General features: G+C 33.7%; 1 protein-coding gene across 2 annotated transcripts; it reads left to right on the forward strand.

The window, feature by feature from the left end:
• Window positions 1-5,036: 5,036 nt before the first annotated feature.
• On the forward strand, window positions 5,037-18,890 carry LOC123260147. 2 transcript variants are annotated; one of them, XR_006508402.1, is made up of 5 exons: window positions 5,292-5,344; window positions 15,432-15,689; window positions 15,984-16,034; window positions 16,111-18,399; window positions 18,795-18,890. XR_006508402.1 is itself a non-coding variant. In XM_044721128.1 (4 exons), the coding sequence occupies exons 1-4, from the start codon at window positions 5,246-5,248 to the stop codon at window positions 16,471-16,473; spliced, it is 771 nt and encodes a 256-aa protein (XP_044577063.1). In that variant the 5' UTR covers window positions 5,037-5,245; the 3' UTR covers window positions 16,474-16,590. The 2 variants fall into 2 exon arrangements, 1 of the variants encoding a protein (XP_044577063.1); XM_044721128.1 differs by lacking the exon at window positions 18,795-18,890 and having other exon boundaries at window positions 5,037-5,344; window positions 16,111-16,590.
• Window positions 18,891-19,250: the final 360 nt, after the last annotated feature.

A 19,250-nucleotide genomic window follows, 5' to 3' on the forward strand; every position in this document is an offset into this window, starting at 1 on the left:
GCCTGACTGGCCGAGAACTTCCATGGTTCCTCCCATCAGTGACAAGCTGATGGGCTCTAGAAGCCCCCGACTTGGCGGAAACTAGTCATGCCAGACTGGCCAAGAACTTCCAAGGTTCCTCCCGTCAGTAGCAAGCTGACAGGCTCCAGAAGCTCTTGCTTTGGCAGTAGGTGAGATCGAGCATCCACTGCCTTGTCCAATTGACCCAGTGGCTCGGAGTTCTCAGAAAGACCAGCACGGTTACTGAATCCGGACGACGCAACTCGTTGCTTGTCCCTGGGAGTCAGCTCACCGTCGAGCATCCCGGAGACCCCTCATGGATCCTCAACGCCAGAGCACTCGCTGTTGTTCTGGTCACCCTTCTTTGGTCCATTACACGACCCAAAGACACGTTTCTGAGATCTATAAACTACAAACATTGATTAGGAATCATAATCTCACCTTAATTTATTCCAGTGCGTTGAAGGATATCCATCTTTTCATCCTGTCAACCGCTACGACAGTCTTTTGTCCCCTGGATTTCTGCAGCTCCCGCAAGTCTTGGACCTCATACCGGTCATTGGGCAGCACTGCAGTAACCTTAAAAGGACCCTTAGACTTGGCGACTAGTTTGTTGCTCTGTCCAGTCGCGACCGGATTGGTAGCAACCACAACGATGTCGCCGACAGCATACTGTGGTGGTTTGGACCGCTTGGCATCAAACCTGGCCTTCTGCTTTTCCTGTTCAACTTCCGTAGCTGCTTTCGCCTGTTCTCGCATCTCCTTGAGATCCAGGGCGTCCAACGAGCTTTGAATTGAACCTAAAAGGACAGAATCTGCCATACTGCGGGGCCTGTAACCAAGTAAAAGTTGAGCTGGGGTTTTTTGTGTAGTCCGATTAGTAACACTATTGATACCACTCTGGACTATCTTTACAAATTTATCCCATTGGTCTTCGTCTGCCCCTGCACTGGAAGTTGCTAATGAATTCAGCAACGTCCGATTCATACGCTCATACTGTCCGTTCGCCCTTGGTGTTGCGACTGCATTGAGAACGTGCTTGATATTGTATTCTCTACAAAAAGCAGCAAACAATTTTGACGTAAAACTCGTGCCTCTGTCACTGATGATCCTAGTAGGAACTCCAAAAAGTGAAAAGAGTTGGGTCAGTGCTCGAATGACCCACTTGGCTTTAACGTCCTTCACTGGCTCCAGAATACAAAATTTAGTAAACCCGTCAACTATAGTTAGTATCTGGGTATAGCCTCGTTTACTTTTGACAAACGGACCCACATGATCAATGTGAATCGTGTGGAAAGGGAGGGCAACCTTCTCTATGGGGTGTAACATGCCAGGCTTACGGCCAGAGGTAGACTTATAATACAGACATTGTAAGCATGCAGTAACGTATTTTGAAACAAATCTCTTCATGCCTTTAAACCAATAATGTTCGCGCAGTTTCTCGAGAGTCTTATCAATTCCGAGGTGTCCCTGATCGTCATGACATATTTTCACGACGTGGAAACGAGAAGCTCGTGGTACTAACCATCTATTACCATTCTCGGTTCTTCGGAAAACTACTCCGTTCCTAAGGTCATAAATTTCAAAATAATGTTTTGTACTCGCTTGACTATCTCCAGACTCCAGGATCTTCATGATTGTCTCAGTGTCGGGATCTTGCATTTGAGCAACTTTGATCCACTCGCTGGGAGTGACATCAATAGCTAAGCATTCAATGGGATACCGACTTAAATAATCAACATGCGCTCCTTGAACGCCCGGTCGATATACAATGTCGAAATTATAGTCTTGTAAATATACCCACCATCTGGCAACACGTGGTTGTATATCCTTTTTTACAGCGGTCGCCCGCACGGCACTGCAGTCAGTAACTACAGTGAAGTTTATCCCTATCAGGTATACGCGAAAGGTTTTGAGGGCTGCAACGACCGCAAGAGTTTCCAAGTCGTATGAATGATATTTTTGTTCTATCGGGGTTGTTTTACGACTATAGTAAGAGACAACTTTCTTTTCGTTCCCATGCTTTTGCATGAGCATGGCTCCAAGACCTATTGAACTGGCGTCTGTATGAACCTCAGTTTCAAGGGTCGGGTCATAGATAGCAAGAACGGGTCTTGTTGTTAATATTTCTTTTACTTCGTTTATTACTCCAGTATGTTTTTCAGTCCAAACCCAAGGACTGTTTTTCTTCAACAAATCTGTTAGTGGCGAGACTTTTTGGGCGAAGTGTTTAATAAATTTCCGGAAGTATCCCGCAAGGCCAAGGAATGAACGCACTCCTTTCACGTCTTTAGGGATTTCTGCGTTTTTAACGGCTTCGATTTTAGGAGCGCCTGGACGAACTCCATCCCTGGATACTTCCCGGCCCAAATAGTCGATCTTTGTTTGAAAGAACTTACACTTCTCTAAATTAAGCGTGAAGTTGTAATTCCTGAGAGCTTTCAAAACAAGCCTTAGGTTTTTGAAAGCCTCTTCTATGCTTGAGCCTATAACCAGAATGTCGTCGACATACACTAAGGCTATTGTGAATCTCAATTCTCCGAGAGCAGTGTTTATGGCTCTTTGGAAAACAGCGGGTGCATTTTTTTAAGCCAAACGGCATGCGTAGAAATTCGTAATGACCGTCTGGGGTTACAAATGCAGTCACTTTGATAGAATCTTTGTCCATAGGAATTTGATAAAATCCGGATTTTAAATCGAGTGTTATATAATATGAAACTCCGCTTAATCGATCGATCTGGTCATCTATGTGAGGCATAGGATGAGGATCGGCGATGGTGACCGTATTTACTCCTCGAAAATCGATACACATGCGGATATCTCCTCCGGACTTGTGACGAACTACTATCGGACTTGCATAAGGCGAATGGCTTTCCCGAATAATTTCCCCATCCAATAATTCCTTAACTAAGTCTTTAACTTTGTTACGCTCGTCGTAAGATAATCGTCGTGGTGCTGAATGAACAGGTGCGTCGGTTGTTAGTCGAATCTTCATAGTTGTTCCGCTGGCTTTGCCGATTTCAAATTACTTGGCTTATTAATATTATCTGCTTCTGGGCAGTTGTGACGTTGGTGACCAGGTTTACCGCAACCGTAACAGACGTTTTCCGATTTGTCTTCCCGAGTTTTGACTTTACTGGACTCTCGCACGTGTGACTTTTTCGCGTCTTTACTCTTATCTCTTGATTTATGCGTAGTTTCGTAATTCGCGAGACGCTCATTCAATTCCGCGATAGTTTGGAATTTATGAGTCATTAAAGTAGTGCGGATCGAATCGTCTTGAATTCCCCCAACTACACATGAAACTAATTTATTCTCCGGTATTTCAAGTTTTAATTTCTTCAATTTTCCTATTTTAAGAAAAGAGTACGCAACAAGATCATGACCTACGGCGCATTCGAAGTTCGCGGCTTCTTTAAATAATTTACTGTAATTCGACTCACCCGGAAACTGCTCGGCAATTAAAGAAGAGAATGCCCCCCACGTTAACTGCGAATCATGCAATTCTGTATACCAAAGTTTTGCGTTACCTTTAAGCCTGCATGTCGCCATATAAAGGGCTGTCCGCTCGTCCCATCCATAAAGACTAGCGTGTGCGCTGATCTTGGCAATCCACTCCGCAGCAGATAGGCTGGTTTCCTTGGGATCAAACTCCGGAATCGCCTTCTCGTTGGTGAAACTGCCACCGCTAGGTCTTGGTGTACGTGCTGACTGTGCAAAGCCTGAGAGGACCTCTGTGAGTTTCTCAATCATCAGGAACTCGCTACTCCTGCTGCTGCTGGCTTCACTGTCAGTTTGTCGATTGTTTGGTACAGTTGGATTCAATCGACTATTGGAAGCACCCCTCTGCCGAGGTGGTGATTCCCGGTGGTGATGCGGTGATCGAGATCTGTGCCGATCTTTCCGGTGACGATCACTCTCATGATCACGGTCCCGCCTTGATCTTCGATCACGACTCATGATTTTAAATTTATTAAAAATCACTATTCACCGCACTATTCACTACACTATTCACTATGTGAGCACGATAGTGTATCCCACTTCTGACTCTGTAGTAATCTATTTCTTTCGTTTTATAATTTATTCAAGTTATAACTATACTCTTTACAATATTCGGATGAAGTTAATTAAATCTCACAATAAATAATTAATCCCGTAGAATATAGTTATCAGAAAACAATACAATAGATAAAGTTCGTGTATAAATAATAGTCAATATAGTACTTCGCGATTACAATAGTACGATGCGTGAAATAAAGGAAAATAGGATGTGTCCTAGACCGTAAGTGTGTATATCTCAGTGGCTGAGGAAAATCTGCCTCATGCCCCTTGACTCTTGAGGGTGTTAGCCTTTGCTAACACTTAGCGTTGGTCTTGGGGTCCCGTGACGTCATGAGCCCCTTGAATGCCGGGGAAGGGATTTTATGGCCCAAAGAGTACGGTGGTTGACGCAAAAATTTGTGAGAGTGGAAAAGTACTCCCACACAATGATCATAGTTTTTTTGTTCCTCGATGGTATTTCAATGAGGGCATATTTATTTGGTGATTGACTCATCTTGCATGTACAAACTTGTAGACATTTGATGCTTCCGACACGAGAGTTATGATAAGACTGCTAGAAAATAACACAAACAGCCTAAGCTCCTACCACTATCGTAAGAAATTTGTACTCGGTATACCCCTGTTTAAAATTTCCAATAGCATCCCATCAAAAGCGACAAAAGCCACTTAGAAACCCATAAACTTTATTGAAGTGGGGATAACTTTTTTTACGAGGTATAACAGAGTGACAGTTTTAGTTGAGTGAGATATTTGAGTGCTTTGTGTTTTAGTGTATTACAACTTCAGTTCATATCAGAGTAATCACGTAATAAGGTAAAAGCCCCAATAGATGATCATGTACCAGTATATGATCACTCCATGTATTTGTATACCTATATTTGTGAATATAAATATACAGATACATGGAGTGATCATATACTGGTACGTGATCATCTATTGGGGCTTTTACCTTATATTTATTTAAAAAAACATCCAACAAACGATTTTAAAATTTATTCTTTACGAATTTCTTCGCAAGTTTTATACTACGTACTTCGAAAAATTCGGCTGTAAATATTTTATAACAGTGGTGTAAATAAAAATTTTCTGTAAATAATTTTTATGGTACAAATTTTCAATATTTTATAATTGTTATTTGCAACTTAATATTTTCAACAAAAACTATCAACATAAGCATAGTATCATGCGGCGAGGACCATATAAATTATACTTAGATCGCTACGGCGATAGTGTGATACCACGTTCGACTTATTTTCAAAAAATGAAAGAACTTCGAGATGCTGTAAGTATGAATATCTATGTTAATTGAATATATAAATTTAAAAAATTTTAAAACAATCTTTAGAAAAGAGAAAAATTTTTTTTTTTTTATTTAAGCATGGTTCATTGAAGAAGGTTATGATGTTACTAACAAGTTAAATAGTTCTTAAGTTTTTTTGTACCCTGATTAAAAAAAGGAATTTGATAGAATTCAAAAGAATTAAAATGTTAATACTTTCGAATTCTGCTGAATACTGCAAATCCTGTTTCAAAAATCATGATTAATCATATTAAATATTTTTTAATACTAAAATAATCGAAAGGAGTAGTAGAATAAAACAGAATTAAACTAGTATTTAAAATTTTTAATTCTGTTAAATACTTATTAATTCTAAAATAATATCTAAATTCGAATATTTTTTCAGAATATAAAAGAATTCAACTAGTATTTGAAATTTATTATTCTACTAAATACTATTTAATCCTAAAATGATGCCTTCATTTTATTATCTTTTTAGAATATAAAAAAATTCAACTAGCATATGAAATTTATAATTCTACTGAATACTTTTTAATCCTAAAATAATGTATTAATTTGATTGTTTTTTTAGAATTTAAAAGGATTCAACTAGTATTTAAAATTTCTGTTTTTATTGAATACTTTTTAATCCTGAAATAATGTATTCATTTGATTATCTTTTTAGGATATGAAAGAATTCAATCAGTATTTAAAATTTCTGATTCTACTAAATACTTTTCAATCCTAAAATAATGACTTCATTTTATTATCTTTTTAAGATATAAAAGAATTGAGCAGTATTTAAAATTTCTGATTCCATTGAATGCTTTTTAATCCTGAAATAATGTCTTCATTTTATTATCTTTTTGGGATATGAAAGAATTCAACCAGTATTTAAAATTTCTGATTCTACTAAATACTTTTTAATCCTGAAATAATGACTTCATTTTATTATCTTTTTAAGATATAAAAGAATTCAACCAGTATTTAAAATTTCTGATTCCATTGAATACTTTTTAATCCTAAAATAATGTCTTCATTTTATTATCTTTTTAGGATATGAAAGAATTTAACCAGTATTTGAAATTTCGGTTTCTACTGAATACTTTTTAACTTCCCGCTAAGAAAATTAGAAATTTCCAAAAGTTGGAAAGTTATTGGTTTTACCCCGTATTTCAAAAATCGAGTTTTTAGAGGATGTTAACGTTTTGATGTCCTAGGAAGCTTCTCCGAATGTTTCCGCGACAATGTCTGTATGTCTGTCTGTGTGTGTATGTGTATGTGTGTGTGTGTGGCCTCTTATATTTTCTGAACGGCTTGACCGATTTCATCGCGGTTGGCACCATTCGAAAGGGCTTAGCTAAACTTAGATTTTGAATATAGTTTGGGCCGATTTAAACTGGTGGATTTTGAAAAATCTCAAAAAAACTACAAAAAAAATTTTTTTTAAATGTGGTTTTTTTAGAATAATTTCTAAACGGCTTTACCGATCGATTCCAAAATCTAATCAGCTTTTAACATAAAAAAACCACGTTGATCGCCGCTAGCTCAGTCAAAATCAGTTGATTCGTTCGTGAGTTAAGACTCCAAAGTCAAATTCAAATCGAGCGTTAGATACTTAGGGGTACACTTCGACGAGGGCCTCAAAGTGAAAAATCACATTAAAACAAGGCGCGCGAAACTAAGTAGGGTATTCGGGCGCATGCGGCGTATTGCGCGGGCAGAATGGGGATTGCGATACCCAGCTATGTCCACCATATACAAGGGTTTCTTTATGCCTGTCGTCACATATGCGGCGGCAGCTTGGAGTGACCGTTGCGATAGGGAGGACTGGAGACATCTTCGAGCACTTCAGCGTCAAGCGCTAATAACAACAACTACTGCCTACAGGACAGTTTCGCTTGAGGGGATTTGCGTAGTCGCGGGGGCAGTGCCCATTCAGCTCGTAATAGACGAACGGTGCGCGCGATACAGCCTCCGTATCGGCAAACAGGCTACCCTTGGAAACGTCACCGTGCAGCCAGATGCGGAGGATCGCCTTGTCACCCTTAGAACTGAAACCATACGTCGGTGGCAAGAACAATGGGATACATCAGAGAACGGCCGCGAAACTAAAGTCTTCTTTCCAGACGTAGCAGAGCGTCTATCAAACAAATGGATCAGCCCTAACTTCTGGCTGACCCAAATCCTAACCGGCCATGGTTGCTTTAGAGAATACCAATACAAGTACGAACATACGGATAGTAGATTCTGCGACGAGTGTAGGGAGAATGGGTTAGGAGAAAGGGTCGACAACGTGGAGCACTTAATGCTCGAATGCCATGAGTACGAGCCTCAACGTGAGGTGCTCAAGGACATATGGGGTGGGAACGCGGAGTGGGCGAGCGTTGCGCGTGCGATTGCCACATCCCAAAGTAACTTCAAGCTTTTAAAAGGTTTCAGTAAAGTAGTAATGTGTTGCAAACTCCAAACCCAGCTAGCTAATGAAAACGCGACTAGGGACGAGACTCAACAGACATCCACCTAGGTAGAGTCGGAGCGCCTAGGCACAAGCGATATGCTCCACACAATTGTGAGGACAGTATAAAGCTTTGGATGACTGACGTAGAATAAGCTAGGGAAAATGACCACAAATAACACAAGTGCCCGGGCACCCTACACACGCAAACACTTACACGTAAAATCAAACGTTACACACAACGCATCACACAAACAACATGGTCTTCAATCGACTCCGCCTCCCCGTGGTCCCCGCTGGATACTGCTCATATCCTGTGGGTACATCTCGATGTGCCTACGGGGAATGAGTTGCCAGAGGAGTCGATGAGAGTTGCACACATTTACAATTATACGCAACTCTTGCAGCTGTTCAATGAATGTGTATAAACACAAGAGAACGGCGGTTTTTCCTTGCCCGCGAACTGGGCTGTGTTCTCGTTGTGGTGGGAGTAGGACAAATATACGTGCGTGTATAGCTCTTTTGAGCCCAGGAAACGGCCTCTTCGGAGGTAGGCGAAAGCCTCACCATATATTCTTCGTTCGTGAGTTATCGTTGTCAAAAGAAAGCCAAAAAAAAATTTTTTTTTTTGGAAATTATAAGAGAATCCAACTGCACAGAAAGAAATAACATTTTGACTCAACATAGTCCATCGACTAAGGAGGGAAGCCCGTGTACATTTTATGTCCATGGAAAAACCCACGCGGACACTATCAAGAAACGACATGCAACAAAAAAAACAGACGAAAAAAAATTAGATGCTCGGTGTCCAGCAAAAAATAAAAGATAAACGCGATGTGTACCTTAAATATACACATTCTAGAATGTCAAAAAATCAATAAGACTTTAACCCACCCCATGGACACGAAGAAGCAGCCCCATAACTGATTATTTTCAGCTAATTTTACATTATTTTCAAATTTAAAAATTTATTTCTCAGTGTCCACTAGAGATTAAGAAAAAAAAACTCATGAAAATCATAGAATAGACTCCACAGAAGATTTCCAGATCCATAATTGATCGATCAACCCCATGGACACCGAGTAACAGCCCCATAAAAAGCGTTTTTTAAGTAAATTGGCAGAAAATTAACGATTAAAAATTTATTCCTCGGTGTCCAAGGGGTTGATCGATCGATTCTTAGTCTCGAAATCTTCTATAGAGTCTACTCTATGATTTTCATGAGTTTTTTTTCTTAATCTCCCGTGGACACCGAGGAATAAATTGTTAATAGTCAATTTTCTATCAATTTATTTAAAAAATGCCTTTTATGGGGCTGGACTTGATGTCCATGGGGTTAATCGATCGATTTTGGGTCTGAAAATCTTCTGTAGGGTGTACTCTATGATTCCCATAAGTTTTCTTTCTTAATCTCCCGTGGACACCGAGGAATAAATTTTTAACAGTCAATTTTCTGTCAATTTACTCAAAAATCGCCTTTTATGGGGCTGTTACTCGGTTTCCATGGGGTTGATCGATCAATTATGGGTCTGGAAATCTTCTGTACCCGAGTCGAAATTTTTTTTCGCTTAAAACCCATTTTAACCTGGGATAGTCTAATTCAGGGTGAAACAGAATGAAATAGGTTTTAAGAAATAAGGAATTGCATTGATACTAAACCCCGTTTCAATCTGGTAACGTCTACTTAAGTCCGTTTTCAGACGAGTTAGGTTGAAGAAGGTTCTTAATAAAACTCTGTTTCACTCTTTTAGCGCCTAGCTGGGATTGCACGATGTATACGATTTTTTGTTTCTCAGACGAAAAAGTGTCAGGCAGGGTTTTATTAAAACCTATTTCAACCTAGTTCAACCTTAATAGCCTAAACTGGTTATATTCATAGTAAAAAAAAAGAAAAAATTATCATTTAACTGTTGGTTACTTCATGTTATTATTTGCATGACTGTTAAGGTAATGATAACTATTAGTAATGTTAATTTATAATTATACAAGAATAATGATATCGAAATGGACAGAAGAAACGACGAAGAAAACACAAATTTCCGTTGAAAAAAACTCAGCCTTACTGGGATTCGAAATCGAGACCTCACGATTACGAAGCAAGACTGGATCCCCTCTGCTACTCGAAGACTAGTCATACAGTAGAAATATTTGTTTCCATTTAAGCTATAACTGACAAAATTAAAATTAACTCATGTGATTAAATATTATTATTATTTCTTATGTCATGATAAATATTACTGTGATTACTATTATTAATTTTACAACGTTACTTACAAAGTGCTTAAAAAATTTAATCGCGAAAATTGCCTAAATTTTTAACTTCCCGCTAAGAAAATTGAAAATTTTCAAAAGTTAGGAAGTTATTGGTTTTGCCCCGTTTTTCAAAAATCAAGTTTTCAACGGATGTTGACCTTTTGAGGTCCTAGGAAGCTTCCCCGATTGTTTCCGCGATGGTGTCCGTTTGTTTGTATGTATGTAAGTATGTATGTGTGTGTATGTGTGTATCGCGATTGGCGTCATTCAAAAGGGCTTGACCAAACTTAGATTTTGAATATAATTGGGACCGATTCGAACCGGTAGATCTTGAAAAATTTGAAAAAAACTACAAAAAAAAATTTTTTCAAATGTGTTTTTTTTTTTAATAACTTTGAAACGGCTTCACCGATCGATTTCAAAAACTATTCAGCTCTTAACATTAAAAAACCACGTCGATCGCCGCTAACCCGGTCAAAATCGGTTAATTCGTTCGTGAGTTATCGTTGTCGAAAGAAAACCGAAAAAACTGTTTTTTCGGAATTATTTCGAAATTTTTCGTTTAATCAATTTAAACTTAAAGATCCTTTATGGGGCTTCAAAAGCTGTGACACAAAAATTATATTTTTGAGCTCTTCGAGTTCAAAATGTGAAAAACTGTGCTATTTGTTCATTCTTTAAATTTTTAATTTGGCAAACTATTCTTTTTAGCAATTAGGTCAAATTTTTAAGTAGAAAAACTTGATCTTTCGTATATTTTTAAATTATTCTTGCACAAACCATAATTTTTATTTAAAGCACGAAAAGTATATACACATGAATAGTTAAATAGTTAAAATATCTGAAAATTATTTCGAAAAAATTCTGGAAGAAATTATTTTTGAAATTTTTATAAGGTATAATTTTGTAACATATCATTCGATTTTGATTTTTAAAACGGTATTCAAAGTAATTTTTAGAGTAGTAATGAAAAAAAAATTTGTATATACGGGTTTATGTTGAAAGGTTAAAGAAGCCCGGTAATTATTTTCGAAAAATATCAAAAAAAATTTTTTGTGAATTTTCAACCAGCTGTAACTTTTGGACGCGTCGATCGATTTTAATTTTCCAAATGGTTTTCAACACAGTTTTTAAAGCGAAAAAAGTGGATGTCCGGGCAAATATCGTTTGGTTAAGAAATTTAAATGTTATGTCGAAAAAATACTGAGAAAAAAAATTTTGTGAATTTTTAAACAAATATAATTTTTGAACGCGTCGTTCGATTTTAATTTTTAAAAAAGCATTCGACGCAGTTTATTAAGCATAAAAAATTTATAAATGGTTTTGTTGTGATTTTTTCGCACGTTTTACTGTAATACATTTTCAAAATAATGATAATAATTTTTATTACTCTTATTTATTTTGAAAAATGTATAAAGTTTTAATCTCTGTTTCACCCTAGGAAGCCTGCGCGATAAAATTCTCATTAAACCCCAGCTCACTCTTCTACGACCTGAATTTAGACGAATAAGGTTTAAACAGAGTTTTAAAATTTGAACTAAATCCCAACTCAATACTCCTCACCCTGATGCAAGACGAGTTAGGTTGAAACAGAATCTTAAAATTTAAACTAAACCCCGACTCACTATTCCTCACCCTGATATAAGACGAGTTAGGTTGAAAAAGGTTCTTAAATTAGAGCGGCATATGTCTACATCAAAGGAGTCAGGCTCTACTAGGTTGAACTGGGGTTTTAAAATTTCGACTCGGGTAGGGTATACTCTATGATTTCTATGAGTTTTCTTCCTTATTATTGTATCTATAATGGAAAATGGAAAATTTAATAGTGATAAAAAACCATGATCATTTAGAAGTTGGAATAAATTATTTCCTATGCATACTACCCACAAAGAAGTCTGAATTTTTCTCGATTTTTGACCTGCTGTATCTCAGTGAAAAATGATTGTTTTGCAAATCTAAAAAGATGCATTTTAAAGCTGTAAAACTTCATGATTATAGTTTATAGATTTTCTGACAAAAAATTTTAGCTAAAAATGGCATGAAGGAGAACTTTTTCAAAATTTTTAATTTCCTTTTTTTCGTCTCAGAGGCTTAGAAAACTTTCTTCGTTTCTTGATTTGACAGGTCCTCAAAGAAAATTCATTCCAGCTTCCGAAAATGTCTTCTAATTTGCTGTGCAACCATTCGTAACTGAAATATTAATAATTGAAGACTGATGGGCTTTTACAAAAGTATTGCTTTCATGAAAGTAATATAATTTTCTTTAATTATGTTTTATGAATTTTCATGAATTTAGGAAAAATTTGTCAACTTTAAGTGGCATTTTGCGTTTAATTGGACAATCTAAAAATTTTTGTTTTCAACTTTCTGAATTTATGACGTTAATATGACATCGTTATGACGTTCTTATGACCAATGAAAGATTAATTTAAGGAAATTCTGAAAATTCATCAAATTTAGAAAAAATTTATCAATTTCCATGCAATCTCATCACAAATCTTAATGAAACTTGAGAAAAACGTATAAACTTAATCCTTTCCAACTCTTAAATTTATATAGATTTAAATAAGCGTTTTAATATCAATCGTGGTGCTGACAAGTGAGCAGCATTCAAGACTCCCGATTCAATGGACCAGAGTTCAAGCCCAGCACACGCCAGGATTTTTAAACTCCAAATTTTTTTCCTCAGCATGTAATCAGTCTCGAAATTATTATTCGAACCCAAAACCGCATAATTAAATGTTACTTTTTGTTTCAAAAAATGTTCTTCCGCGTAATTAATTTTGACATCAGTTACATCACTTACATCATAAGTACGTCATACGTATTACGTAAGAATCTTACGTCAGGAAGTGGGAAACTATGAGTTATATATGACTTACATCTTACGTAAATCATGACGTAGCATGACGTCATTCTGACGTCAGTTTGACATAATTGTGTTCACTGGGAATTACTGAATAGTATTTAAAATTTTGAGTAGCCTTATATCATTATGAATCATATTTTTAGAATTTAAAAGTATTCAGTAGTATTCAAGGTTTTTAATCATCTTAAATCTTAATTAATTATATTTTAAGGATTTACAAGCATTTGACAGTATTTAACAGTTTAAATCCTTTCAAATCCTGTTAAATCATATTTTTAGAATTAAATAGTATTTAACAGAATTAAAAAATTTGAATCATGTTGAATCCTTTTGAATCATATTTTCAGGATTGGATAGCATTCATGAGGATATAAATTTTTTTAATTCTATCAAATTCTTTTTTTTAATCAGGGTACCCTGTATGCTTCTACTAATCATTAGAATTAATTATCTCAATTTTCAAAAATGTTACTAATTGAACAATTACTAACTGCTATTTATTTACCCTGTTTAAAAATATTGATTGAAAAGAATTGAAAATGATCAAATTCGAATTCTTTTCAATAATTTCAATTCTTTTCTTTGTATATATAGATATACAGTTTGCATGGAGTGACCGCTTCTCAATTCTTTTCAATCAGTATTTTTAACCAGGGTAATAAAAGATAGTAATAAAGTGACATTGGTTTTTTTTAACTTGTCCGTTTGACCAAACAAGATCGTGGAAAATTAAAAAAAGATTTATTTTTTTTTTTATATAAACACTATTTTACCGGTATTTTTTTAACCAATCATTACAGAGATGAATTGACATCTACTTTTCAGTCAAAAAGATAAGATCATTTACTGCCTTTTTTTATTTTTTCTTGGCAGTACTTTTATAATAATTTGAAAAACTTTTAAATTCAATATAAAAAAAAAAAAAAAAAAACAAAAATAAAAAATAGATTCATTGAGAGAATAACGATTTTGTTAAGTAATTTACAACATTATTTCCCACAAAAAAAAAATTGTTTTTTATACTGGACGAATCTTAAAATTTTATCGTACACATTAAATAAATTATTAAATAAATACGTACACAGTGAAAAATTTTGCGTCAATGCGTAAAAAAATTTTGTGTTAAAAATTTTTATGTTAAAATTTAACACTTCTCTGTGTTAATTTAACACTTTTTTGTGTTAATTCAATACATACAAGTGTTAAAATTTAACACAAAAATTTTATTAAAAAGATTCACCGTTTAGTTACTTAGATATTAAATTTCAAAATCACATTTTTTATTTCCTTATACACGGGCTCTTATGACGGACAAACTATAGTCGAGACTTAAATTATTTTTTTCAATATAAACCTCCCAACTTTAACGAATAAAAAACTATACACAAGAAACTTGAATTATTATAAAATATAAAAAAAAAAATGAATAATAATACATTACCGAAATAATGTTTAAAATATTTAAAGTTCAATTTGATGTTTCTGACTCGTTTATCGTCAGCTATTTATTCGAATAAATATTCGGCACCGTCGCGTCAACAACTGAGAAAAAAGACAAAGATAGCAATATAGTTACAGAGAGAGAAATATTTTACTCATACACTCATGCACGTCTCTGTAATGGGTATTATATAATCAAACGCGCTGTTGGCGAGTCTGTTTATTTAATCCTATCCGGCAAGTAATGAATAAGAAAGCCATTTTATTACTTTATTTTATTAAATAAGTAAAAATCATCAATTATTAAACTGATCAAATTATTTTAAATTAAGATAAAGAATTTTCACGAATATTGGGAAAACTGAAAGTAAAAAAAATGTTTAACATTATTTTGAATTATAAGTTACGCTCGAACTTCCTACGCTGATAGAAGGATTCATTTGTATCAAAAAATATTTGTTAATAATTAACAAATCATTTATTAGAGACCATGGTGCAATATTTAGTATCAAATAAATATTTCTTAATATTTAAAATGATTTGTTTGTATTTAATAAATCTGATATTCATTTATTAAATATTAATAAATCTTTTTGAATACTAAGAAATATTTGTTAAGGACTAAAAAGTGGTCTCTAATAAATGATTTGTTAAATATTAACAAATATTTTTAACTATAAACAAATCCTTCTATCAGTGTAAAAAAGTCTCGACTCCTGGAACTCTAGCTTCAAAAACAATAATTTTTCTTTAAGGTAAAAGACCCAGTTATTGACACCGGCCTAGTTGTTTGACACTTGCAATTTTATTCTAATTAAAAAAATAAAATGTTTTTAAAAAAGCAATTATCTTAAAATTTATAATTGAACAATTATATTTATTTATTTATTAGAGTTGATTTAGTTTTTTTAATTAAAATAAAATTGCAAGTGTCAATAACTAGGCCAGTGTCAATAATTGGGTCTTTTACCTTATTGCTCAAAATAGAGTTCTGCGCAACTGCTGTCGTTTTGACAAAAGTCGCGCAGAACCCTATTGTAAACTATAACAAACTTTTGAATGTTCTGTAGGCAAAAATGCAAGACGTTACGAGTTCTCAACAACATTGTCACAACGATAGTGATTTTTTACTTGATCCGATGGTACCTGATGGCGATAAAATGAAAATATCAGGAGGGCTTTTTATTAACGATAAAAAAATAAATATTTCAATCACAGATAACATATCACGCTGTCATGAAGAAGACAAAGAGAATGAGAATCTGGAAAATAATACCGAAAATTCGTGGTTATATGAAGATTATAATCAAGAAGAAGTTTGGTTTGACGTAAGTATCTTATAGCATTCTCTCCTAAAAATATCGGTAATTATTTACAAGTAGGGTTCACCATTTTAATTTTGATTCTTTTCAACGAAATTTTTTGTTTGAAAATTTTGATATATATTTCTTTTAAAAAATACATAAAAAAATGAACAATTAAAAAAACATAGCTGATTACCACAATTTTAATAAATTTTCAAAAAAATCTATAAAATAGGGTGAACCCCAGTTGTAAATAATTACCAAAATATTTTCGGGTGATTGTAATAATTATATTCTTACTTTGTGTCCTTTTTACAGGCTGAAGAATCGCCATTAATGTGTGAAAATTCTAGTGATGTACACAAAGAGGTATGAGTAAAGCTTAAGTATAAAGTTAATAAAGTTCTTGATAAACTATTTTCCTAACTTCAATTAATTTTTTTAGGGTCAACATAATATACATATTGCTGATGATAATTATCGCCAACCTCTTTGTAATTGCACATCTGTTTCTCGAGGAGAAGCACTATTAATGACTCTTCTATTAGGAGTCGAAGAATCACTTACGTGGAAGACTATCACATCAATATTATCAATGATCAACACGCTGTTCGGCAAAAATGTGGTTCCCGATTCCAAGTATCAATTGTTCAAAATATTACACCTGAATGAAGATATTATTTCATATCATTTATTCTGCGACGAGTGTTTATTTTACTATGGAGAAAAAAAAAATCAAATATTGAAGGATTGGTTTGTCAGAATTGTAAAAATGTTAATCCATCACCTAATATTTCGTTTTTTATAACTCTTGACATGAGAGTACAATTAAAGATGATACTGCATGACCCAGAAATACAGCAAGAGCTACTTAAACGTTTTGAAAGTACTGAAAATGGTTCGGATGAAGATACGATTGAAAATATTACTGATGGAGAAGTTTACACTAAATTATCATCAGCTAATAATCCTTTATCGAGTAAATTTAATTTATCGTACACATTTAATACAGATGGTTGTCAATCATCTAAATCCAGTAAATTCACAACTTGGCCTATATATGCGGCAATTAATGAATTACCTCCAAAACTTCAAAAGAAACATATGATTATGTCAGGTATATGGGTCAATAATAAGGAACCAAACATGCAACTTTTCTTGAAACCATTTGTTGATCAAGCAAATGACTTATCTGAGGAAGGCATTGAATGGACATTAGGCGATAAAATTGTAAAAAGTAAATTCATTCCGATTTGTGCAGTTGTTGATTCAGTGGCAAGATGTAAAATGCTCAATATGAAACAGTACAATGGATTATATGAATGTACTTTCTGCGAGCACCCTACGGAATCAGTTAATGGTTGCAGAAAATTTACTGTTAGTACATATATCCCAAAAGACCGAACTGATGCATCAATAAAAAAAAATATGGTTCTTTCGGGTAAAAATGAATATGGAAAAGATATTCTGGGTGTATGGGGACCATCCCCTTTAATGAATTTAAAATATTTTGATCTCGTTAATGGCATGTCACCCGATTACATGTATTCTATTTTATTGGGGACAATTAAACAACACACAGAAATTATTTTATCGTCGTTTGGCAAAGAATATTATGTTGGAAGCCCAAATCACTTGGATTTTATAAATACTAAGCTAATGAATTTCAAACATCCCACCTGTATTACTCGATCACCTAGGAAAATAACGGAAAGAGAAATTTGGAAAGCATCTGAGTGGCGATCATGGCTACTCTTCTATTCTCTGATTTGTTTAAAAGATGTCCTCCCTCATAAATATTTAGATCACTTAGCTCTATTAGCAGAAGCTCTAAATATTTTGCTGTCTAAAAAAATCAAGAAAGAAGAACTGAGTACAGCTGGATATTTGCTTATTAAGTATGTAATTCTTTACCAAGAATATTTTGGCAAAGAAGCTATGACTTATAATATTCATCTGCTACTACATATGGAAAAAAGTGTTCGAAACTTAGGACCATTATCATATCATAATACATTTAATTTTGAAAATGAAAATCATTTTGTATTGAAAATGGAGAAAAGTCCAACCAATCTTGCTGTTCAAGTTGCTCGAAGATATATCTTTGAAAAGTCACTAACACCATTAAAAGGTAATATAAGTGAATACAAGTACAAAATTTTTTGTGAAAGAAACTTAACAGGAAGATTAAAAAATACATTTGATATACGAGGCTACACTCTAATAGGTAAAGGTAAAAATTATGAATTGACTGTAACTGAACGAGAACTCTTGAACACTAAAATTAGTAACGAAATACAGAAATGTAAATCTTTTAATAGATTTATATACAACAGTAACCGATATACTTCGAGCAATTATCGTTTGTGTAAAAAAAAAGATGATTCTCTGATAGTGCTCATTAACGGACAAATAGGTCAAATAAAAAATATTTGTTTCTTCGACATGGATGAAAATAACAGAAAAATTTATATTTTTTATGAAGAAATTATTAGACAGAACTCGTATTTCCACTCAACAAGGGAGGTAACAGTTTATAACATTGAGGAGTGCACAGTAACAAATAATCTGCATGTATGTGAGCCAGATATGATTAAGGAACCATGTATTAAGACGGAAGTGAAAGACAGAGAATATGTCATTCGGATACCACAAGGATGTCATGGTGATTAGAGGAAGAATGTTTAAGCGTTGAAACAAGAAGTCAAACATTTTAATTTTGTCAAATTTTGAGGTAGGCACTAGAAAAAACAATTAAATCAAGTCAGGAGAAAAACTATTGGAATAAGAAAATTATTTTGACGAATTTCTTTTTCTTGAATCAAGATAAAATAATCTTCAACTACGTAAAATTCATTGTATTCAAGAAAACTGTTACAGTTCAAAAATTTTTGTACTTAAATCGAGAAAATGAAATTATTCAAAATGATTTTCTTGAACAAAGAGAATTTTTTTCAATCCATTGAATAACAAAATTTATATTACGTTCAAATATTATTCGTTGTATATATTTAGTATTGACATAGTTAAGCATTTAGTTTCTGAAAAAACAATCTATTAAAATAAAAGGCAGTAAAAAATGTGGTCATGATTGTAATCAATCAATTTTTTTTTTTTTTTTTTTTCCAGAAATTCCAGCAACAATTGGGAGAAGATAAAAAAAAATATTCTTGATGAAACTCAACAATATTAAATACAAAATCAAAGAAAGCGCGTCAAAAAATATAGAACTTAGTAAATAGAATTATATTCTTTACCAAAATTTATAAATCTTATGTAAAATTTTATTCTATGATATTATGTATTTAATAAGTATTTACAAGATAAATAGTTTTATTTTTATTTGTAAGAAAAGTATTTAATCAATTACTTTAGAAATAATTTTATTGACTGATGTATGAACAGGAACATCGAAAAATCACATTTATATCATGATTATTTAAAATAGTTGATTTCTAATTAGTTATAAAGAGAATTATATTCTGCTTCTGAAAACTTTGTTCAAACTATATTTATATATAAATTTTTTAATATTGAGATAATAAATAGAATAGATTTCATTTTAATTAATAATGAACATATATT

Source organism: Cotesia glomerata, linkage group LG2 (genome assembly GCF_020080835.1).
Source record: "Cotesia glomerata isolate CgM1 linkage group LG2, MPM_Cglom_v2.3, whole genome shotgun sequence".
In the NCBI taxonomy this organism is placed as follows: Eukaryota; Metazoa; Arthropoda; class Insecta; order Hymenoptera; family Braconidae; genus Cotesia; species Cotesia glomerata.